Source organism: Eublepharis macularius, chromosome 1, assembly GCF_028583425.1.
Source record: "Eublepharis macularius isolate TG4126 chromosome 1, MPM_Emac_v1.0, whole genome shotgun sequence".
NCBI lineage: Eukaryota > Metazoa > Chordata > Lepidosauria > Squamata > Eublepharidae > Eublepharis > Eublepharis macularius.
Genome location: NC_072790.1, coordinates 99,967,593 through 99,993,086, shown reverse-complemented (window position 1 = coordinate 99,993,086; position 25,494 = coordinate 99,967,593). Strand labels below are relative to the sequence as shown.

Below are 25,494 nucleotides of genomic sequence, written 5' to 3'. Positions count from 1 at the left end.
ACGAAGATGAAAACAGGGTTAACATACCTGTAACTTATGTTCATCGAGTTCTTCTGTGCTGACACACAACCCTCCCTCCTACCCCGCTGTGAACTCCAATGCACAATACTGTGATGGCTGTAACGGATATTGGTGTTTTTAAGGTGTTACGGCTGAAGTGTGTTGGTCAAGCGGCGGCAAGGGAGAACTGAGGGAAGGGGCCGTTGGTCGCTGGAGGATCACGTGACCGTTTGGGCGGGAAAACGGTCGCTGAGGCGCGCGACAAACGGCCCCTTCGGAGCCATGGAAGCTCTAGAAAATTCTCCGGCGGCTGGCCTGCGCCTGCGCAGTCCCCATGTGTGTCAGCACAGAAGAACTCGATGAACATAAGTTACAGGTATGTTAACCCTGTTACTTGGATGCACCAGACTGTTTCCATTGACTGAAGGATTTCCACCCACCCAACCACTGCAAAATAAAAGGTCTTTAATGAAGAAAGAACCCTCAGGAGCAACATTTTCAAGGCATTTTGGGTTGCAGTGAATGGGAGAGGAAATATTATCATGCTCCATAGGCAGAAATCCTTCTGTCCTTGGAAATGCTCTAGATCGAAGCCAGTGGTTGCTGTTTCCTCTTAAATAGCAGAAGGATCTGATTTGCATATTTTCCAACAGTGCGATTACTTCAGCGTTTTACTGTATGATTTAAGGATTCTCTTTACATTCCCTTGAAGATCTGTACATAAAGATTGCCATAGTTCTTTCCAAAGCAGCAACACTGTCCAGTCGTGTGCACAAAATTACTTTAAACTAATGAAAACCTCTTATTTGCATATACATTTTAGAGACATATTAGTGATCTTAGCTATAGTGATCTTTTTTGTGTGTGTTTATAATCTGAATTTTATATTGGAGGATGTATGTCTTAAAAATATTAATATACAGTATCATTACTGAAACATTAATCCATTATTTAAAAACAAATGTTAAACAAATGCTAATAAACTTATTCAAAAGTGTTATTTCATCAACCAACGTGATAACTGTTTTATTTCTCACTGTTTTATTATGATTATAGAGTATGCGAGCTTCTACAAGGTGGAGCCATAATGAATAAATCTTACCAACCTCATGAAGCTCATATTCCCTACCTCCTCCAGCTCTTTATAGATTACAATGTATATGGAATGAATTTAATAAACCTGGCTGCTGTGAAGTTCAGAAAGGCAAAGCAAAAAGGTGTGTCCAGTTCATAAAAATATTCTAGATATCTCTTGGATAGATTTTACATGATATAAACCACTGAGAATAATTAACTCTGCCTTTGTAATAACTGATGTATATTCCATATTATGTTTTTTATTAATAAATGTCATTTGATATGCAGGATTGGGATTTGTATGAAAAATAAAACTGAAAAAGGAAACCGTTTTTTTAATCACATAACTGAAAACATTATGTTCCACTTGAAATCTGAGGTATTTTCAGGTGAGTTGCTGTGTTGGTCTGTAGTAGAAGAGCAAGATTCGGGTCCAGTAGCACCTTAACTACCAACTAGATTTCTAGGGTATGAGCTTTTGAGAGTCAGAGCTCCCTTCGTCAGAGATGAGGAGTGGAAAAAGCAGGGGGTCCTTAGAATCCAGGCAGAGGGTGAGAGTGGTACTGTAAATTAGAGTGTCAGAAAGCTAGCTATTAAATATGTTGTGTTTAGCTTGATAGAGCCTGGGTGTGAAGTGACCCTTGAAACTCATACCGTGGAAATCTAGTTGGTCTTTAAGGTGCCACTGGATCTGAATCTTGCTTTTCTGAGGTATGAAAAACATAAACCTTGATCTAACATAAACAAAGCAACTTTCCTGCCAGTGGATCATACCTTTCCTTGGAGTACATTGCCTATATGCTTTATGCAGGGGCCATTTTGTAGAAAAAGAGCTGCAGGAACTCATTAGCATAACTAATTAGCATATGCCACACCCCTTGCCATCACCAGAAGTGTGTCAGTAGCATAACTGGTTTGCATATGCCACACCCCCTGACATCACCTATCCTGGCTGTTTTGGACCCAGTCCTGGCCATTCACGGCCGAAATTGGGCCCAAAATGGCAAAAAGGGGGCTGAAAATGGCCAAAAAGGGGCCCAAAATGGTCAGGATCGGGCTGCTGCTGAGTAGGAGAGTGATCCACCACCCATCAGAGGCCCGATCCTGGCCGTTTTGGCCCCAGTCCAGGCCACAATGGGCCCAAAGTGGCCGAAAATCAGGTGGGCTGGGCCACCTGACGTGACTTCTTTGGAGAACTACCAGAACTGCATTCCTGTGCGTTCCCCCTCAAAAAGAGCCCTGGCTTTATGAAATCTGCCATTTTTTATCCCATTTGTGAAACATGAAACTATTCTTAATTAATTGTTGCTCAAAATGATCAAATATGTGTTTTGTACAATATGGATCAGTTATGACGGGCAGAATATTAATTGCATCCCCTCTCCCCAGTAGTTTCACTAAGCAATTTCTGGGCGACTGCTAGCATCATACTGTAAACGGTGAAATCAGCTTGAACCATCTAAGTGCTAGGATTAAGTTCAGTTCTCTGCCTATTTGTAACGTTTTGTGTTCCAGTCGATGAAGGAACAACAAAGTCACCAAATGGTAGTTTTGTAATCAAAACTACTTTTTTTTAATTAGGAGTTTTATATGATAAAAAGACAATACATAAAAATACAGTTACACAAGCAAAAAAAAGAAGCTACTAACCAACAAAAAAAATTACAAACACACAGAACAAAGGGAAAAACATAGAAAAAAACTATATAAACTAAAAGAAGGCTTCCGATTTTCTCCGTGACAATTATTGGCATTTTCACATTTTCTATTAATATATATAAAAAATAAATCCAGGAGAGTTAGCCGTGTTAGTCTGTAGTTGCAAAATAGTAGAGAGTCCAGTAGCACCTTTAAGACTAACCAACTTATTTGTAACATAAGCTTTCGAGAACCACAGCTCTCTATGATGCATCTGATAAAGAGAGCTGTGGTTCTCGAAAGCTTATGCTACAAATAAGTTGGTTAGTCTTAAAGGAACTACTGAATAAAAAACTACTACTATACTACTATAAAACTACTATAAAAAATAAAAACTCTCTTTTTTCTAATGCCCAAATTCCTTAGTCTATAAATCCAGAAATCATCAAGTCATTATTGTCTGTTTCATGTAAAAAATCTATTAGGGGTTTCCATTTATCACCAAATGAACTTACTGCCTTCTTTCTAATCAGTGAAGTACGTTTTGCCGTCACTGCAAGTGACCTCCAACACCTTTATCAACTAATCCTCCATTACAGACACTGTTCAAATTTTGTGCATATAATAGTCTTGCTGCCGTAGCCATATATAAAAAGAGAGTTCTGTGACTTCTTTCCAACGGAATATCCATCATTTTCAATAAGAAGGTATCTGGTTTCAATTGTATTTTAATCTTTAAAATTATCTGAATTGATAATTATATTTGTGTCTGAAAGGTTTTTGCCTTCTTTCCGCCACATATGGAAAAATGATCCTTCATGTTGAGCTCATTTCAAGCATAAGTGCAACGAACCCTTATACGTTCTAGCCAATTTCTCAAGGATCATATACCAACAGAACATCATAAAAATTCTACTTAAGAGTGCAACTTAATGTAAATTTCAACCTGCATATTTTCCAATTATTCCATTAATATATCATATTCAAAGTTTTAGCCCATTTAATTATACATTCTTTTACTTGCTCTTCCTCTGTCTCAAATTTCAGCACAGGTTTATACATTTTGGCAATAACGTGTTCATAATTTGTATACAAATCTCTGTCAAATCCAGTCGTAAATTGTTCGAAATCATATTGCTTCTTGTCAACTTTAAATCTTTCCAAAATTTGCATATAAATGCACCATTGGCAAGCGTGTCCCTTGATTAGTAAATCCTTTCTTGATTTTATTTTAACTTCACCTTGTGAGAATACTAATATATCTCGATACATTAACTGTTTAGATGAACATTTCCCTTCTTAAATAAGCTTCTTATGGTGATAGCCACAAGGGTATTTTCAAGCAAATCCTAATTTATATTTATTCCAGATTCTCAGAATGGCACGCCTAACATAGAGGTTATTAGATTCTGCATTAACCTTAGTTTTATCATACCACAGATAAGTCACTTCCTTCTAAATCCAATAGACTTCTTTTTTTTTAGCAAAATCCATTCATCCATACAAAACAACTTGTGGCAGAACACGATTTCAAATCCCAACCCTCCTCTTTCCTTTGAATCCTGCAATATCTTAAATTTAACCCTTGGTTTTCCCCCTTACCATATAAATACATTTTTCTGCCATTGTTTGAATGGTGCCTCCATTGTCAAAACCAGAATGGTCTGGAATAAAATAACTTTCTGGGTAAAACATTCATTTTAATCATAGCTATTCCCAAAAGCGATAAATGAATTTTCTCCCATCTTGCCAAATCTCTCAATTTCATTCCAGGTCTTAATGTAATTATTTTGAAATAACATGCAGTTCATATTTGTCAAAACAATACACAAACATTTTATCTTTTTCTCAGTTTTAAACCCTGTTTTTTTCCAGTTTCGATTGAGTTTTCATATTTTTGTTAACATTTTCGTCTTGTGTTTATTAACCTTAAAACCCGCTCCTATACCAAATTCTTTCAGTTTGGCCATTAACATTTTGATTCCCTTTAGATAATTATCCAAAACCAACATCAAATCATCAGTAAAGGCTCTTAAGTCTTTTTTTAACCTTTAGCCCTCCAATTCTTTCATCTTATATCTCTATTCAATACTTCAAGAACAAGTATAAACAACAGGGGTGACAATGGGCAGCCTTGTCTTGTTCCTCTTTGTATACCACATAGTTTATTCAGCTGTCCATTTACAATCATTTGTGCTATCTGAGATGTATAAATCGATTTTACCTACTTTATAAACTTTTCTCCAAAGTCCATATCCTCCAAGACTCTAAATATATTCCAATTTAACCTGTCAAAAGCCTTCTCGGCATTTAAGAAAATCAACGCAACTTGTTTTTTGTCGTTTTTCCAGATATTCCAAAATATCAATACTGTTCTGACATTATCTCTTAGCTGTCTTTTAGGCAGAAATCCACTTTGATCTTCGTGAATAATATCCTGATAGATTATTTTAAGTCTTCTAGCTAATCTCGTAAATAATTTGTAGTCATTATTTAATAATGATATATGCCTATAATTTCTTGTCAGAATCTGATCTTGACCCTCTTTTTGATTTTGCTACTACAGACTAACACGGCAAACTCCTTTGAACCTTTACACAAGCAAACTGATCCCTACACCAAAAGGAGCTGTCTGCATCTCCATATCAAAGGAGTTGTTTACATCCCACCTCTCCTCCTCCCCCCTCCCCTCCCCTCTCCTCCTCTATATTTGACCAGTTTCCTTCTGCCCTCCATGCATCTGACGAAGAGAACGTGATTCTCGAAAGCTTACACTACAATAAAATTGGTTAGTCTTAAAGGTGCTACTGGACTCTTTTATTTTGCTACTACAGACTAACACGGCTAACTCCTCTGGATCTATGACCCTCTTTTGGTATTAATATTATGTTAGCCTCTTTCCATGTCTCAGGCATCTTACCTCTCATGAGAATTCATCATGTTTTGTAAAGGTTGTAAGAGTTCATCCTCAGAACAGTTATAATAACTACCTGGGAGGCCATCAGACCCAGGTGCCTTCCCTGGCTTAATCTTTTTATAGCATCCACCACTTATTGATATAGGAATATTAATAATTTGTCTTTGTTGCTGTGATCCTGTGCAAGCTCTGTTTTCTGATACATTCATCTTTTTTTCCATTGGGGTATCTCAACTCTTATACGAAAGCATTATGATGAAATGTTTTCTGTATATTCAGGGTATGTGTCTTAAAGGTAAGGTTCTCTTAAGTTTAAGGTTCCGTTTCTCTTATGGTTAACATTTCTCTTAAGGTTTTTTGCGGTAAAATCTTGATTTGTGGCAAAACGTGTATATTTCCTGGGAATTTCTTTAGTTGTTCTTTAATTTTTATCTCATCCAAAATATTTTGTTTTTTCTCTGTTACTTACTCTTTAGTTTAACATTATGTTGTATTAAATAACCTCTAATAAAAGCTTTACTTGCATCCCAGACCACTCTCATATCCATACCATTATTCAAATTAATTTTTAAAAATTCCCTGAGTTTGGTTTTACAATCTTTTAACAGTCGTTTCACTTTGTAGCAGAACTTTTAATCTCCATCTAAAAGTACCCACTTTCTTCTTATAAGTCATAGTCACAGGGTAATGATCTGAAAAAATCTTAAGTAAAATCTCTACTTTGGAAATGTTGGTAGCTAAAATCATGTCTATTCTTGAGAAGGAGCTGTGTAATCTCTAGCATTACCATTTTTCTGTCTCCACTCTCCACATATTAATCAGTCCCAAATTATCCATCAGATCAGAAAGGGTTTTTTGGTAGTTTACACTGGAGCAGTTTAATATGTTTCTCAGAGCTATCATTTTGGGGGCAATCACTCCATTTCCATCCCTTATAAAACACTAACTTTCATAAGATAGATCTGTCAGGGAGTCCATAAGTTTTTTTTAAAATAAAATCCAGATTTGTCTTCATTTAGTGCATAGATTCTCACCACAAATGTTGTTGTACCATTAAAATCAACCTCTACATCAACATATCTTCCATAATTATCATTCAGTACCAACTTAGGTTTTAAATATGGTTTAATATACAAAGCTACTCTGTTCTTTTTAGTGTCAACTGAAATAAATTCTTCAGCCAATGGTTTATAAACCAGATATTTTGCATCTTTTTTTCTAATGTGAATTTCTTGTAGACAAATGATGTCCTTTTTTAGGTTTTTCAAATAATGAAATACTTTTTTTCTCTTGTGGGGGGAGTTTGCCTCATTAATGTTCCATGTGATAAACATTTGTAAGCCATATTGGAGTCAAAATTAAAAAATTAAAAATTGGAAAAAGACAAAAACACGGAAAGAAAGAGAGAAAGAAAGAAAGTTAATGTAATTTTCTGTTAAAGTGTTGCTACAGAACCTGCTCCTTTACATTCCTTCTTACAAAGTGAACCAGTATATCTCTTGAGACATTTCTTATTTTTGCAATCTTGGAATTGATTCTATATACTTTTATCAATTTCTTATTGTATATCTTCTTCCTCACTTTCTGAGAGGTTAGCCAAAGCTATAACTATCTTCTCCCTGATATCCTTACCAGCCTCCTCTGAAATTACTCTAAATCTCAACCCAAACTCCTTTCTCATTTCCAATAATGCTAAATTTTCTATCAGTCTTTCCATCTTTGTATCAGAAGTATCTATTTTGTTCTCAAGGACCACAATCTTTTCATTGGCTTGGCTCACATCTGCAGACACATGCTTCATAGAAGTGTCCAATTTTCTAATTTGATCTGATATTTCATCTTTTAGTTTATCAATCTTTTGGTCCATTCTTTTTTCAAACCTTTCCATTTCCATGGTTGTTGTGGGTTTTCCGGGCTGTATTGCCGTGGTCTTGGCATTGTAGTTCCTGACGTTTCGCCAGCAGCTGTGGCTGGCATCTTCAGAGGTGTAGCACCAAAAGACAGAGATCTCTCGGTGTCACAGTGTGGAAAAGATGTAGGTAATTTGTATCTACTCAGGAGGGGTGGGGTTGAGCTGAGTCATCCTGTAAGAGTTTCCCAGGGTGTGGAATGCTAATGGCGGGAGGCTTCACTGTATCCTGAGGAGGTTCTTTTGCATATGGATTGGTACTTGATGTGCTAATCTTCTCTGCAGGGCTATTGTCGGGGATAGAATGTTTTGTTAGCCTGGTGTTTTTCAGAACTGGAAACCATGCTCTGTTTATTCTTAAGGTTTCTTCTTTCCTGTTGAAGTTTTGCTTATGCTTGTGAATTTCAATGGCTTCCCTGTGCAGTCTGACAAAGTAGTTGGAAGTGTTGTCCAGTATTTTGGTGTCCTGGAATAAGATACTGTGCCCTGTTTGCGTTAGGCTATGTTCAGCCACTGCTGATTTTTCAGGTTGTCCAAGTCTGCAGTGTCTTTCATGTTCTTTTATTCTTGTCTGGATGCTACGCTTTGTGGTCCCGATGTAAACTTGTCCACAGCTGCAGGGTATACGGTATACTCCTGCAGAGGTGAGGGGGTCTCTACTGTCTTTTGCTGATCGTAGCATCTGTTGTATTTTTCGGGTGGGTCTGAATACTGCTTGAAGGTTATGCTTTTTCATAAGCTTTCCCATCTGATCAGTAATTCCTTTGATATATGGCAAAAACACTTTTCCTGTAGGAGACTGTTTTTCCTTGGTTGTTTGATTCATCCTGGGTTTGATTGCTCTTCGGATTTCTTTTCTGGAGTAGCCATTTGCCTGAAGTGCGTGGTTTAGATGATTAATTTCCTCATTGAGAAAGTGCGGCTCACATATCCGTCTTGCACGATCCACTAATGTTTTCATTATGCCTCTTTTCTGTTGGGGGTGGTGATTGGAGTTTTTGTGTAAGTACCGATCAGTGTGAGTTGGTTTCCTGTAGACCTTGTGACCTAACTGAAAGTTTGCTTTGCGGATGACCAAGGTATCCAGGAATGGGAGTTTTCCCTCGATTTCTTTCTCCATTGTGAATTGTATGTTCAGGTGGATGTTGTTGAGATGATTCAAAAACCCCATCAATTCTTCCTCCCCATGGCTCCAAATGATAAATGTATCATCCACAAACCGGAACCATACACTAGGTTTGTGGGGTGCTGATTCTAGAGCTGTTTTTTCAAAATGTTCCATGTAGAAGTTTGCTATAACTGGGCTGAGTGGGCTCCCCATGGCCACCCCATCCATCTGTTCATAGAATTCGTTGTCCCATTGGAAGTAACTGGTTGTCAGACAATGGTGGAATAAGGCTGTTACATCCTCTGGGAAAATCTGATTAATAAGTGCAATAGTGTCTTTTACTGGAACCTTGGTAAACAGGGATACAACATCAAAACTGACAAGTATGTCTTGTGGATTGAGTTTCAGAGAATTGATTTTGTTGATGAAATCTGCTGAATCTTTGATGTAAGACGAGGTTTTCCCGATGTGGTCCTGCAGGAGATCTGCCAGATGTCTAGCTAATTCATATGTCGGTGAACCAATGGCACTCACAATGGGTCGGAGTGGGACTGAATCCTTATGTATTTTGGGGAGTCCATATAGTCTAGGTGGCTGTGCTTCAGTCTTGCATAGTTTTCTGTGCGTGTCGGGATGTTGTGAGGAGTCAAGGAGTCAAGATGTTGTATCCCTGTTTACCAAGGTTCCAGTAAAAGACACTATTGCACTTATTAATCAGATTTTCCCAGAGGATGTAACAGCCTTATTCCACCATTGTCTGACAACCAGTTACTTCCAATGGGACAACGAATTCTATGAACAGATGGATGGGGTGGCCATGGGGAGCCCACTCAGCCCAGTTATAGCAAACTTCTACATGGAACATTTTGAAAAAACAGCTCTAGAATCAGCACCCCACAAACCTAGTGTATGGTTCCGGTTTGTGGATGATACATTTATCATTTGGAGCCATGGGGAGGAAGAATTGATGGGGTTTTTGAATCATCTCAACAACATCCACCTGAACATACAATTCACAATGGAGAAAGAAATCGAGGGAAAACTCCCATTCCTGGATACCTTGGTCATCCGCAAAGCAAACTTTCAGTTAGGTCACAAGGTCTACAGGAAACCAACTCACACTGATCGGTACTTACACAAAAACTCCAATCACCACCCCCGACAGAAAAGAGGCATAATGAAAACATTAGTGGATCGTGCAAGACGGATATGTGAGCCGCACTTTCTCAATGAGGAAATTAATCATCTAAACCACGCACTTCAGGCAAATGGCTACTCCAGAAAAGAAATTCGAAGAGCAATCAAACCCAGGATAAATCAAACAACCAAGGAAAAACAGTCTCCTACAGGAAAAGTGTTTTTGCCATATATCAAAGGAATTACTGATCAGATGGGAAAGCTTATGAAAAAGCATAACCTTCAAGCAGTATTCAGACCCACCCGAAAAATACAACAGATGCTACGATCAGCAAAAGACAGTAGAGACCCCCTCACCTCTGCAGGTGTATACCGTATACCCTGCAGCTGTGGACAAGTTTACATCGGGACCACAAAGCGTAGCATCCAGACAAGAATAAAAGAACATGAAAGACACTGCAGACTTGGACAACCTGAAAAATCAGCAGTGGCTGAACATAGCCTAACGCAAACAGGGCACAGTATCTTATTCCAGGACACCAAAATACTGGACAACACTTCCAACTACTTTGTCAGACTGCACAGGGAAGCCATTGAAATTCACAAGCATAAGCAAAACTTCAACAGGAAAGAAGAAACCTTAAGAATGAACAGAGCATGGTTTCCAGTTCTGAAAAACACCAGGCTAACAAAACATTCTATCCCCGACAATAGCCCTGCAGAGAAGATTAGCACATCAAGTACCAATCCATATGCAAAAGAACCTCCTCAGGATACAGTGAAGCCTCCTGCCATTAGCATTCCACACCCTGGGAAACTCTTACAGGATGACTCAGCTCAACCCCACCCCTCCTGAGTAGATACAAATGACCTACATCTTTTCCACACTGTGACACTGAGAGATCTCTGTCTTTTGGTGCTACACCTCTGAAGATGCCAGCCACAGCTGCTGGCGAAACGTCAGGAACTACAATGCCAAGACCATGGCAATACAGCCCGGAAAACCCACAACAACCATCGTTCTCCGGCCGTGAAAGCCTTCGACAATACATCTTTCCATTTCCCCTCCCAAATCCTTCTCCAAATGTCCATTTGCATAAAACCATCAGATCCATTGAAACTATTTTCTCTGCAGATTCATCAATAGATACTCTTCTTGCTGCATTCTTTCTCATGGTCGTTGTCAGGTAACAGGCAGCAAAAAGCCTATCCAGTTACACACTTTCAGTCCAACTATTTTCAACTTAAATTTCCTCTAACTTCAGATCTCATCTCCATGACAACCGAAGTCTCAGACTCACAGTTGCTCTTATATTTTATTGTGCAGTAGACAGTGTTCCCACTGCAGTCTGAATTTTTTTAATAGATGGCAGATATTTCACAGACACACTTCCTTTACCAGTAGAGTTAGAAATAAAAGTTCTTTGCAAATTTATTTCTTCCCTCTTCCAACTAAAGGCTTAAACTTTTTGCTCAAATTTCTTAAGTCCATGGATCTTTAAAATAATTTTTCAGATAACTTGTTGTAGTCCCATGAAAAAGGGCTTCTCACCAAAGGAATCACATCTTCATTTTGAAGAAAATTGCTCTTCATCTTTAAGGTAATTATTCCCATAAATCTTAAATAAATGAGGGGTGGGAGAACTTAATGTCCTTGTAAAGGCTTCATACACAACTTTGAGCACAGCTGGGTCCCAGGATTCGAGGTTGCTTGATTTGAGAGTAAAACAGCAGTGGCCTCTGCCTCTGAAGTACCCCCCCCAAGCAATCCTAAGGAATACTTATAGGTAATCTCATGATCTGACCTTTCTTCAAGCAGATTGGCCAGCTAGAGTTGCTCCCCCTCATTGGTAATTTGCTGTGATGTCCCTCCACTCTTGGTGGAGGAATCAGTTCTCCATTCTCCCCTCACCAGAAGCCCTGTAATCAGTTTCTTAATTTGTATCCTACATCCTAAGGCTTGCCCTGTTACTCCTAACCTGTCCTGTTCTGCCAACGTTATACCAAGGGGAAGGGATTAATATTGCTGCCTCTGTCATGTCTTTGGGATGTTACTTCAGTTTGAGTCCCTTCTCCACAGTGGACTGGAGGTAGACTAGGAGCAGCACCACATGCTGAAGCCAGACCTAGAACTTGTTGCTTAAAAATGGAACCCACATGCTTATTATATCCTTCCCACCTTGGAAGGACGCTCCTCATGAAATAACAAGTGATTGGAATGCAGTGTATTTCACATGGACAGAGAATTAGCTATCATCACTCTTTGTTTCATGATTCTGGAAAGGGTGTGCGTTAATGAGAGGGTTGGGGATTTTGTTCCCAGTCTTGCTTGCCTCCTTGTTCTTTGGACACTGCTGGTGAGTTCTGATAATCTCTGAGAAGAAATACTAGATCCGGCCCATTATATTCTGGAACTAATTGCTATTATACTATCATAATTCCTTTGTGTTAGAAAGCTGGAACTCTGATTCCATCTGTTATATTTGTTCTCCATACCAACATCCAGTATTCAGAGATATGAAAGGAGTAAACTCTTCATTATGTGTCCTTGTCAGGGCCGGCGCGCCCATTGAGGCCAGGTAGGCGGTGGCCTCAGGCGCGAGGGCACTGGAGAGGCGCTGGAGGGGGTGTCGGGGGGCGGAGGCGTGCGCAGCGGAGTTGGTGTGACTGGGCTGCAGCTGCTGCTGCAGCCAGCCAGCCCCATGCCACCACTGCCACCGCTGCCACACGCCCCAGCCAGGCGCAGAAGCCGCGAGCCGCTGCTGGGGCGGCGCACGGAGCAGCACGGAGCAGCCTCTGCGCGCCACTCCAGCAGCGGCTCGCAGCTTCTGCACCCGGCTGGGGCATGTGGTGGCAGTGGCGGCTCCGCTGCGCGCTCCTCTGCACCCACACACCCCAGCCGGGCACAGAAGCCATCAGGCTGCTGCTGGGGCGGCGTGCAGAGCACGGAGCAGCTTCCGCGTGCCACCCCAGCTATCCTGCGCTGCATGATGACGTCATCGCACGATGACATCACACAGTCCGTGGCGTGCATGCGCGCTCTGCGCGCGCGCGCATGAGTGGCCACAGGTGCCAGAAACTCTGGCGCCGGCCCTGGTCCTTGTTAAAATGCAGCTATCAGCTAATTAAAAATTCTTGAGGTCAGATAATGCAAAAGATACCGAACTATGTATCTTTTCTTTCTGGAGAAGAAAGTGACTGGGAGAAGCAATTCATAGCAGGCAAACTACGCACAAGGGAACCATTTAACACTCCCTTCCACCCAACCCTCTTTGTTAAAATTTGGATCATGGTCCTCCCCCTCATAAAGCTTCATTGAACAAACAAAAATGAATGTATAGAATCAGTTCACAATTCTCCCATTTTGGCTATGTTCTGAATCATTGTCAAAACAGAGCCCTATAATTATGTAGTTGAGCGTTTCAGCTAAAAAAGTTGGATTTCGAACAATGCATTGGGAGCAAAAATAAGAAAGTGCTAAGAGTGAAATGCTATTAACTTGAAAGATAATACTTTTAGCCTCTACTTAGTTATTCCCTTTTGAGATGTATAGATACTGAAATCTATCTTGTGAATGTTTGTGATTGTGATATTTAACTTACAAATGTGATGGGTGATAGTTAATATGAAACTTTTATTGGAGAATAAACAATTGCACAAGCCTCTTCAGTGAGGGTGCAGCAGCTTGTGCAATCTGTAGTAAGCATTTCTGCAGTATTGTGGGCTACAGTATGTATTCTGACTAGGGATGTGTGAATCAGGTTTCTGATTTGGGTAAAACACCTGAATCGGACCTGATATACAAATATTCGGGATTTTCAAATCGGGCTCAGGATCCTGGGCCTGATTCAGAAACCCCAAATCTAAGCTTCCTGAAGCAATTCATATGCTTCAGGAAGCTTCGGGACAGGGGTTTTAAATGCCCCTTTCCGTGCCGCTGTGCAGTGGCAGGGAAAGAGGCATTTAAACTGTGGATCAGCTACTTGGCGGGGAAATCCCCGCCAATCAGCTGATCCACGCCGACAGCCGCAGCGAAAAGGCCCTTTAAACTCCATCTGGGTCGCGGGGAGTATTAAGGGCTTTTTTTGTAAAAAGTCCCTTCCACGCTCTACCTAGGTTGCAGGGGGGTTTCCCCTGGGACCCAGATGGAGTTTAAAGGGCCATTTTTGCTGCCGGTTGCATTTCAAGCAGTGGCAAAAGGGCCCTTCCATGTTTCACCTGGGTTGCAGGGCTGATCCCCTGCGGCCCAGATGGAGTTTAAGGGGCCATTTTTGCTGCCATTGCATTCTATCTAGGTAACCTGACTCACAAGTATGCCTGATTTGGGGGGCTGTCCAGCATATTGGTTTTTTTAAAAAAGAGCTGTGATTAGGAATGTGCAATTTGGGTTTGAAATTCAGCAAAAATACCCAATTTTACCTGATTAGGTATTACAAAACTTAAATATGTATTACAGAATGAATTTGGTAATACCTTATTTAAGTTTACTGAATTTAATCAGTAAATTTTGGTAACCACAGCAGCACTGTTCTTTGCTGTTCTTTTGCTAAGGAACAGCAAAGAAACACTGCTATCTGCCTTTTTTACCAGATGGGAGGGGGAGGGAGTCAGAGGCAAAAGAGAGGAAGGGAGGGGGAGTGTGAGTGGCCAATCCTTGCAGCTGTTCTCCTTCCCTAGCCAATGGGATTCTCAAGAAGGAGAGTGCCTTTTTTTAAACCACTACGAAGAGTTAAATTAGGAGGCTTGTCTCAGTCAGTCTCCATTTTGTTCTGGTCTGGAGATTGAGAGAGACTGCCTGCTTGCTGTTGCTGGCTCTTTGCTTTTTCTTATGGCCTGCTTTGTACTGCAGCTGGATCTTGCTACCCAGTGAGTGGAGTGGATTCCTGGCTACTGCCTGGTTTGAGAGTTGTAGACTCACTGGGTTTTTTCTCTTTGGCAAGAGGAGGCTGGCCTGGTATTTGGGAGGGATAGAAGTGAGGGGGGAGGGAAAGGGTTTTTTTAGTTTGCATTTTAAAAACTGCTTTTTTGCTGTGTGGGGGGAGTGGCTTTGGTTGGACTGTTGGGTAGCGAGGGTTTTGATTTCTGGCTTTTGAAGTTGGTTATATTTACTGTTCATTTTGCTGCTTGTTCTTCTAGGGCGGTTGTTTTATCCTGTTGTTGGGCTTTCTTTATAGAAGTTTGGTTGATGGTTTTTGCTGGATTCTGTTTTCTGTTGGTACAGAAGTTTGTTTAGTCAGGTGTTCAGTTGTTGTTGGTTGTTCTTCTGCTGGGGCAGTGTTTGTTGGGGTGTTTGGTTCAGTTTGTTAACTTAACTAAGTGGTGTTTGGGTGTACTTTTGGGATATTCTGAGAGAGAGGTGAAATATGAACTTTTAAAAACTCTTTTTATGTTAGGCTTTGAACATTGGAAGTAATACTGTTGCTCATCAGCCTTCCCTTTCCCCCGTGATTTTATGGGGCAAGTTCACAGGGTTTCGGTTAGGAGAAAATTGCTTCTTGTCCCTATTACTGTACTCCTCAGGGTCTATGTGAGGGAAAGGGCCGCCTCCCATTTATGTTGTGTAGGAAAATGTAGCTTGAAATTCTAACAGTTACCTCACTAGGGTCTAATCAATAAATTTGCTTAAGTGAGTGATGAAGTAGCTAGGTTAGATGCCAGGAAGAAGCTTGCTGTAGCATGTACTTAAGACAATAAAAATTGTGATTTTGAACCTCAGAAGTATTTTGTCTTTATGAAAGTATTCCATTAATGCAGACAAAGTATCTAAATGAAGATCTTGAGCAGAAAACAAATCTGTTGATATAGTTCTCTTGCATGACCTCAAGCACCTCTACTTGAATAGAATTCTAAGAACATTATTTATTTTTTCCTCTAGGCTGGACAGGGTTCTACTTTCATTCACGCTGTGAAACTGGAATTTATTTCTTTATTTAAAATACCTACATACTTTTCTATCATGTACTTGCACCTATTGTATATTGAATGTTTAGTTCAATAGATGATACATGAATGAAATTTAAAAACTGCAATATTTAAAATAGTATTATAAATTAGAATCTAATTATAAGTACTGAAAAGCGCTTTTGTTTTCTCTTTTTAGGTGATTCACTTGATGAAACTGGATGTGTGAAAGATAATTTATCAGGACATTCCCTTCTTCGATTGGAAGATAATCAGATACCAAGGTTGGCACACCTAAAGACTTTTAGAAAAATATATGAGACTCAAAAACACATTTTTCTGTTGAATTAAACGATATAAAGTTGACTATCATAAATATGCTTGCAAGTTTCATCAGTTTATTATGGTCAAATGCTTTTGTTGGTTGATTAATCAGAGAGACAAATTTTAAACAGTGGGAAGGTTATACTTTATTTTTGAAGTCATATTGTCTCAGCTGTACAGCTATATAAAAAAAAAGATACTGAAAGTCACATTTTTTTCTTACAGTAGGTCAGTTAACTGTGTGTGACTGAAATTTATGAACAGAAACAGGATCGTATGCACCCTCCCTGCTGTGAAAAGCAATATTTAGCATTTTCAGTTAATTTTCATTGAAAAAGAGAAGGTTGATGGAGGAGCACAGAACTCTGTGGGCCTGCTCATGATTTCTTCTAGTGTAATCCTGAGAGCACTTTCCTGGGAATAAGCGTACTGAATAGACCTGGTAGGATTCTGAGTGGACCTGCCTAGGATTGTTCTTTTAGTGAGAGATCTTGAGCAACAGGACTTCTTAAACATGCTGCTTTTGTAGTAATATTAAGCATTCTTCTAACATAAAGTAAACACAAGGAACGATACCTACTATTTTGATGTTCAGTTCTTGGAATGCCTTTGGCAAAGTCTTTTACTGTGTTTATTCAGGGAAGCAGAGCATATAAAGAATAAATACACTATAAAAAAGTCACAGATATATACAGAAAATAACGTTTTCTCTTATTGCTCTTTCTGTTAATTCAAAGCACAAAACATAATACCAAGCAGTAATGTTTCTTTATATAATGTCAAAAGTTAGAAAGAAACATTATCATTAAATGAATACTGCAGTATACTATGGAAAACTGCTAATATAAAGTATTTAACAATTAAGTAGATCTGAGAGTCCTTTTATTTATTTTTATTTTATTATTTTAGATTTTTAGTCTGCCCTCCCCCTGAGCGGGCTGAGGGTGGAGCACATTTTAATTTACATTAAAAAGATAATTTACATAAAGATAATTTACATAAAAGCAGATAAAACATTACAATAATTTAAAACGCCACATACAATAAAAACTTCTCCTCAGATGGCGATGGAAGAGTTGCTTCATTTCAGACATGGTCCATATATCCATATCTTTAGATATATATAGGGTGGTGGACAGATCTTTTCAAGTCAAGTCAAGTATGGCCGGCGGGGGCCCAGCCTAGCCTCCACCATATGCCTGGTGGAACATCTCTGTCTTACAGGCCCTGCGGAAAGATTAATAAATCCTGCCATGCCCTGGTTTCATCAGACAGAGAGTTCCACCAGGCCGGTGCCAGGACTGAAAAGGCCCTGGCTCTGGTTGAGGCCAGGCGAGCCTCCCTAGGACCGGGGACCACCAAACGTCTTTTGTGTGTAGAACTAAGTGTCCTCTGGGGTGTATATAGAGAAAGGCGGTCCCACATTGGGCTTTATAGGTCAGCACCAAAACCTTGAACCGGACCCGGACTGGTAGCTAATGCAGTTGGCGTAATATAGGTGTTACATGTTCCCCTATTGGGACTCTTGCAATCACCTGCGCAGCTGCATTTTGAACCAGCTGTAATCTCCAGATCAAGCCCAAGGGAAGCCCTGCGTAGAGCGAGTTGCAGTAGTCTAATCTAGAGGTGACCGTTGCTTGGATCACTGCTGTTAGGTCGTGGTCGACAGGTAGGGGACAAGCTGCCGGGCTTGTCTCAGATGGAAAAATGAAGACCGGTCAACTGCTGCGATCTGTGTCTCCATAGTCAAGGAGGCATCCAAGATTACCCCCAGGCTCCTCACTCTCACAAGCGGCGCAAGCGGCGCTCCGTCAAGAGCAAGGAGCCAGAGTCCCATACACATGGACCCCAGACCCACATGCAGGACCTCCATCTTTGTGGGATTTCGTTTCAACCTACTCTGTTTCAACCACCCAGTCACAGCTTCGAAGGCACGCTCCAAGACATCCGGGGCAGAGTCGGGCTGGCTGTCCATCATCAGATATAATTGGGTGTCGTCAGCATATTGATGACACCCAAGACCGAAACTGTGTACCAACTGGGTGAGGGGGCGCATATAGTGGGGAGAGTATCGCCCCCTGAGGGACACTGCATACCAGTGGGTGGCGGGATGACAGTTTCTTCCCAAGCGCCGCCCTCTGTCCCCGACGGTGGAGAAAAGAGACGAGCCACTGTAAGGCAGTCTCTTGTATCCCCACATTTTTATAAAATGTCTTTATAAATGTCTTTATAAATGTCTTTTTATATGTCTTTATAAAAAGACATTTCTTTACAGTATTTTTGTAACAAAGTGATAAGATTAGTCCTGAGGTGGCAGAGTGTGGCCACTTATGTCAGATTAAAGCTGAGGATATGCTTTTAAAAGGTCCATCCTGTAAACATTTTCTTGGCTAGGAAACTAGCTTGGAAGGGGAGATGGAGAGAGGTTCTAGCCAGCCTGTCCTAATTTTCTGCTTGTATGGGTTTTTATATGACAGCATCCATAAATAATATCTGCTGTATGAAATGGTACAGTCCATTCTACCATCTCATCCTGTTGAATGTGTAGATCAAGCTTGAGAAGAGAGTATGTCCTTGTGAGATTTTATTGCTGTCCCACTGCTCTCATGCCTTTCTGAGCTGGATATGAATCAAGGTCAAACTAGGGGTGTGCGGGAGGGGGTTGATTCGGGTTTACCCGAAGTGGGGGGAAAAATTCTGAAATACCTTAATTCCAAAGCAGCAAGCTGCTTCGGAATTAAGGTACTTTATTCGCTTCGGTATGCTCTGTAAATATTCGGAGTATACTGAAGCGAGGGGGGCAACTCCCCCACCCCCTACCCCCACCCCCCGGGGCAACCCTTCACCCCCATCCACTTACCTTACCTGGCAGGAGGGTCAGCTGTGCTACATTGACAACAGCATGAGGCTGCAATGGCCTGGAGGTTCCAGGCCATCGCTGCAACCTCGTGCTGTCACCGCCTTAGCCTGCAGGGTGTTGGAGAAGGCCGGAGCTGCTTCCTCTGGCCCTTCCTACCCCTCAAATGGCCATGGTGGCACCAGCGCACCGCGGCCATTTGAGGGGCAGGAAGGGCTGGAGGAGGCAGCTCTGGCATTCCCCAATGCCCTGCAGGATCAGGTGGCAGCGGCGGAGGCGGCCGCTGCCGCCAACAAGGTTGGTGGGGGGGGTGGGATGATGTTTAAGCAGCGGCGGGGCCCTTTAAATTCAGCCCCGAAGCTTTCGGAAAGCTTTGATTCGGGATTTCCGAATCCTGCTAGCCCCAATTCGGATATCCAGAATCTTTCTGGATCGAGTCCAATTCGGGGAATTTACCCAAATTGGAAACCAGAAGTGCACAGCCCTAGGTCAAACAGGGATCAAAAAGCTTGTGAGTAACAGAATTCTTTCATTCATGCTGTCTTCTTACTACATAAGGAGCCATAGGGAGAGGGTTGGCAACTGATGGTGTTTGACTTTTATGCTTTTTTCCTCCCACTAGAGCTCACCATTTCACACCAAGTGCTATTCTTGGGGATCCACTGACATTCCCCATTTTGTGGGAGTACAGGGAGGGCCAGTACAATGTGAGGTGGGCAAGTTCCGTTCTGCTTACAATACTTGTTTGAATCCAATTCAGGTGTTTTTGTTATGAAGATACTTTCAGTCATATGGGGATACAAATAACATGGGAGGCATTTATGGTCAGTAATAGCCAGAGTGTTAATACACATACTGTATATCAGGAGTCCCCAACCTTTTTAAGCCTATGGTCACCTTTGGGATTTTGAGAGGGGAGCTGAGGAGATGGAGCTGTAACAATAGCAGTGAACAGCCAGGCCTGCCAGTGATTGCTGCCAGGCCTCTCCCTGTGAGTCTCCTTCTCAAAGGCCCAAAGCAGGACTGAAAAGAGCCCTGCCCCTGCCTTTTACTGACAAACTGGCTTGATGTTAGCAATACTGTGTGGTTGCTTAGCAGCAGGCTCTGATAACATGTGTTTTTTAAAGCTATAGGTGCTACTTTTTATTATTTGAGGGCTTTTAACCCCTAAGGTATTTTTAAAAAAGATTTCAGGGTTTTTTTTACAAACCTGGAGTGTTTTTCAGCTTCATAGAAAGATTTGTCTTATCTGTCCATGATTCTAGTCTCTGGATTTAATTATTCACAGATTTGGCCATATTGTTAATTTAGATATATTGATGACGGTGATACATTGTATGTGAAGTAGCACGGGTTAGGAAGAAGATTTATATTTTAAAAAATGAGTTATGACCACAAACATAGGAGCTGGGTTTTTTTGTGATGGTACTCACCTAGGATCCCCATTCCCTTGGTGGAGGCGAGGGATCCCCCGCTCTCAGCCTCTGTCTCTCTCCCCCCCCCCCACCTCTAACCTGGCTGGTAGGGGAAAGTGCGGGAATGGGTAAGCAATCCACTGGAGTGCTCCTGCATGCTCTGGAACATATCTGCATTGTGCCAGGAATGATGTCATTCCCAGTGTGATGCAGAAGCGTTCTGGAGTGTGCCTGCAAGCTGTGTGCACGCACACAATACCTGTGATGGTATCTTTTACTTACTTATTCAATTGACTTTTAATCCACTCACCTTGCAAGCAGGCTCTGAGCAGATTACAACCATATAAAAATGGTAACATAATAATATAAATAACATTAAAACAACAGCGCACATTTTTGCAACAACCCTCCAACATTGACAGAGCTTATGGGGCAAGGTGACCAGTCCTCATAAAGCATAACCCAAGGGGACTTGTGTCCCCCTATGGCAGGAGGCCAGTTTGACGGCTTGCCCACCTCAACCACCATAGAACATCTTGTCTTACAGGCCTGGAGGAATAATAGCAGATCCTGCTGGGCCCAGGTCTCCACAGACAGACCAGGTTGGTACCAGGGCCGAAAAATCCCTGGGCCTGGTCGAAGCAAGACAAACCTCCATGGGGCCAGGGATCACCAGTAGATGTTTGTCTGCTGAGCAGAGCACTCTCCGGGGAACGTATGGTGAGAGGTGGTCCCGTAGGTATGCTGGTCCCAGTCTGCTAAGGGCCTTAAAGGTCAGAACCAAGACCTTGAACCTGATCCAGAACTCCACTGGGAGCCAGTGCAGCTGGCTCAAGACCAGCGTTATATGTACCCGGAATGGAGTCCTGGTCAAGACCCACACTGCCTCATTCTGGACCATTTGCAACCCCTGGAGAAGGCCCAAGGGCAGCCCACAGTAAAGCGAGTTACAGTAATCCAACTTGGGGGTGACCGTTGAATGGATCACCACAGCTAGGTCAGAAGTTGAAAGAAAAATTACCCAAAAATAATCTTACAGAAACCTGTTGGAGGGCATGACAATGGGGCCCCAATGAATGGATTAAAGGAAATGGTTTATATATATTCTCATACTACATAGTTAAAAATTAATCCTTATTTCAGTATGAAAAACCTTTGGGCTATAATGTACCTTAAATAGAAAATCTAAAGATAATTTTCTAATTATCTAAACTTTTTCCTCAAAAAGCATTTTATCAAAAAAATCCAATTTAAATTTTAAAAATCCAATTTAAATTTAAAAATCTTATCTTTAATTTTTTTTAAAAAAAATCATTGATTTTTATCCCCCTTGGTCCTCCCAAGTCCTGATCCTCTTGTGCCAGCTTTCCCCACACAGCCAGAGGAAGGCAAAAATTAAACCCTCAGGAATAGCTTGCAGATCTGCGGGGCAGGGTGGGTGTGGAAATCAGCACAACCTTATATAAGATTACTGGCACTTAAAAAAAAAAACACCACTGTATAGGAGTATTAAATTTTAATCAGTTGATCTGTTGGAGAAAGACTAATTATCAACTAAATGTTCTTTACTTGATTGACACCTGTATATAATTTTCCTGTGTACGATACAGACAAAACTTAACCCCTATGAGTTAGTGGTGTCCATGTCATATAACGTGCACTGATTCGTGTGCTAATGAATATTTAAGTACGAAGCTTAGAATGGGAATTAAAATGTAGTGTTTTCTGTTTTAAAACTTAGTATTCTGTAAGTATAGTAACTTGTAGAATTTTGTAATTTATAATGTCAAAAAGTACAATTTGTTGCTTTTAAACATCTGCTTTCGTTTACAACTACTGTATTTAACTGAACCACTACTCTTAGACCCTGCATATAGTTCATTTTGCATAACCATATCCTTTGATTATAAGTATATTAACACACTCTTTATCCAGACTATGATGGGATCTTAACTTTGTTCTTCAGCTTATCCAATGTGACAGGATTCCATTTTAGCTTCTTTATATTCTTTTTCTTCTCTCACCTACAGGTCTTGATGGCTGTATTCAGATATCACAAACTGGAACTAGATGAGATTATACCTGGTTTATAAAGGCTCTCAAACTCTCATCAGTTTCCCAGTTGCATATGGAACTGAGATTGAAGATTTCCTAAATCACAAAGTCTTTAACTGTAATTTGTCATAATATTCAAATTAGAATCTGTCTTTTGCTTATAAAGCAGAATTCTAAACCAGGCTTTAATCCTGGTGTAGAATCTCAGTTTCTAAGTAAGAAACAAACAACATTTTTTAAAAACATCCAATGTGGTTAGTTTAAAAGTCTTCAAACTTTATTCAACACACAAGAGATATCTGAATGCAGCTTTTACCTCCTATTTTTCTGTGCTGCTGCATGTAAGTAGGAGCCTCTGGCTTGTTGATGAGGAAACAATGACATGTACGTTGAAGTATTTAAATGTATAACTGATGCCGTAGTCAGTCATCTGCATCTTTCTTACGAAAGGCAAGACTTTATCATTCTAACTATGGCCTAAAATGCTGTGAACCTGGACTGTTTATTTAAAATGTATTCTGATTTTAAAACTCCTAATGCATGTCAATAATAAATAATATACTTTAATAATCTTCCAATTCTAATTAACTGCAGCTCTTTAGTACTAGAGGACGTTGAACCACAAAGTACCTGTGAGTTGGAGGTGGATGCAGTGGCTGCTGATATTTTAAATAGATTGGATATTGAAGGTAAATGATATTTTTGTTTGTCTTTCAGGATGGTGACAGATACATATGTTATTATTTATACAACACTGTAAGTCTAAATGATGACTTAGGCAATGGGAAAAACAACAGGGAGATTGGTGAATGTGTGGCAGTTGATGTTCTTAAAGCTTAGTTGCAGTTAGGAGCAAGGGAAAAGAAGTAAAAATTGTTTAAGTAGTAAAAAAAAGTTGAGGATAGTAAAATTGAAGAAATGAAAACTGGGCAGGGACAAAATGAAGATGAATCGCCAAGAAGGAAAGGAGGACAGTGGGATAAGTCTATGGAGAACGAAATGCTAATAAAAGGGATACATGGAATAGTGTTATGTAGTCTGAGTAATAGGAGAAATTAACGAAGTAGAGATTTGGGTTGAAGTGTGAAAGGGAAAGGCCAGAGAAAAGGTTAAAATAATCAAAGCAAGAGAAGATCAGAGCATGAACAAGAGTTTTAGCCAAGGGGAGGGAGAATAATTATGGATTCTTAAAATGTATAGGGAGAATCAAGCAACTAATTGAGGGGGGAGGGTCCAGCGGTATAGTGAAAAGGCACATGATGCAACAGCCTTGCTGAAGTTAACAGATACACATCCAGTCAGTGCCTGGATGTGAGATTTCTTGGAGCCTATATGCCATCCTTGAGTTCCGTAATAGAAGAAAGGGGATATATAAATGCAATTCAATAAGATAAAGCCAAGGCTGGATGGTTGGTATTGAGAGTGGTGCTGACAGATACAGCAAATTTAATGAGCAGCCCATTTACCCCTTCATCCAGATCGTTGATAAAAATATTGAAAAGTACCAGGCCCAAAACCGAGCCCCGTGGCACCCCACTGGACACCTCCCTCCAATCTGATGAAACACCATTGACCACCACTCTTTGGGTGCAGTCCTCTAACCAGTTCCCTATTCACCAAACTGTCCTATAGTCCAGTCTGCAGTCTTCCAGTTTACTATTAGAATGTCATGGGGAACCTTATCGAAAGCTTTACTGAAATCCAGGTAAATCACGTCAACAGAGTTCCCACGATCCAGTAAGCTCATCACTTGATCAAAGAAGGAAACCAGGTTGGTTTGACAAGATCTGTTGGGGACAAAATCCCCAACAGATCTTGTCTGTTGCATGGTGTTAGATCGTCTGGAGTTAACCAACATGGTGGTATATGACTGACTGCAGCAATTGCTATATAAATGCCAATGAAGAAGTGAATGGACGAAACGGGATTGGACAACATATGCCAGCAAACCCGTAGGCGTGGCTTTTTGGAGTGCGATAGATGTGCAAGACTTCTGCAGGCAACTGATTTACAACAGAGATTCATTAATCGACTTGGTTTGAATGCCTGTGTGCATTTCAAATATAGTACATTTTGTATTGATTCAGGATTGAATATTTTTGTATAGAAATTGTATTGAATGTAGCACATGTATTTTTGTAATGAATCTTTATTGAATAATTTGGTATAGAAATCGATCTCAGATATTGTTATTTGCTCCGCCAGTTGGGTATTGTTAGTTAAATTGACTATATTTATATTCTGAATGAATTCACATATTCTTCGAGCACCTTTGCACTTTATACATAAAATAATTTATTAACATACTGTAATTGTGTACGTCAGGAAGGTTGATGTTGTTGGTTGTTCTCCCTTTTCCCGGAGCAGCTGTTTTTGTATTTACTCTCCAATTAGTAACAGTCCTCCTCTGCAATCAGCTCCAACTCAGGCAAAAAACAATAAGGTCACCCAAGGAGTGAATGTAGTGTTAAAATACCAGGGGATCAAGAATATTGAGACTTTCCCAGCAAAGATGGGGAAAGCAGAGGAGAAACTTCCCAAGTGTGCTTACTCCAGTTTAAGTTCTAGTAAGCAATCTCAGTATTATAATACAAATTGAATAAGCAGTAAACAAGCAGGATTGCAAATGCAATTAATGAAAATAATATTGTAGAACTCAAACGATAATGTTGGTAATGCCACTCATATTCTTGTTGGTTAATAAGGTATGGAAAAATACACATATTAGTAGTTCTTTAACCATTCCTAAGGGCATGATATTTGTATAAGAGGCTTTATATGTTAAAGTTAACATTTATGAATTCTTTGCCTCTGAAAAATGAATACTTATAATTATTTACTCTGTGTTACTTGCAAAGAAGGAGTTGATGGTTGTGAACAGCAGAGATTGTATTGGCTAAAATTAGTATTCAGTTTTAATAAGCTTCATATTCTGTTAATATTGCATTGTTTTTCACTTTTCCAGCCCAGATTGGCCGGAACCCAGGTTTGCAAGCAATATGGGAAGATGAGAAACAACGTCGTAGAGAGAATAAGGAGTCCTCTCAGATTAGTCCTCCTACTTCACAAGGTAAGCAGGGACAAGCTGTCTCTGTCTATATATTCACTAGATACCTTAAGCATTGTTCTTGATATAATCCATTTATTTTTTGTCAG

General features: G+C 40.4%; 1 protein-coding gene across 2 annotated transcripts in view; it reads left to right on the top strand.

The window, feature by feature from the left end:
* Positions 1–25,494, top strand: part of REV3L (REV3 like, DNA directed polymerase zeta catalytic subunit) — a 122,916-nt gene that overhangs the window by 20,981 nt on the left and 76,441 nt on the right. For both annotated transcript variants that reach the window (XR_008596842.1, XM_054976325.1), the window contains exons 4-7: positions 1,057–1,217; positions 15,887–15,971; positions 22,933–23,027; positions 25,304–25,408. Coding sequence is in view for 1 of the 2 variants with exons in the window: in XM_054976325.1 (XP_054832300.1) it covers positions 1,057–1,217; positions 15,887–15,971; positions 22,933–23,027; positions 25,304–25,408 (446 nt within the window). In the remaining variant the exon portion in view is untranslated. The remainder of the gene's footprint in view (positions 1–1,056; positions 1,218–15,886; positions 15,972–22,932; positions 23,028–25,303; positions 25,409–25,494) is intronic.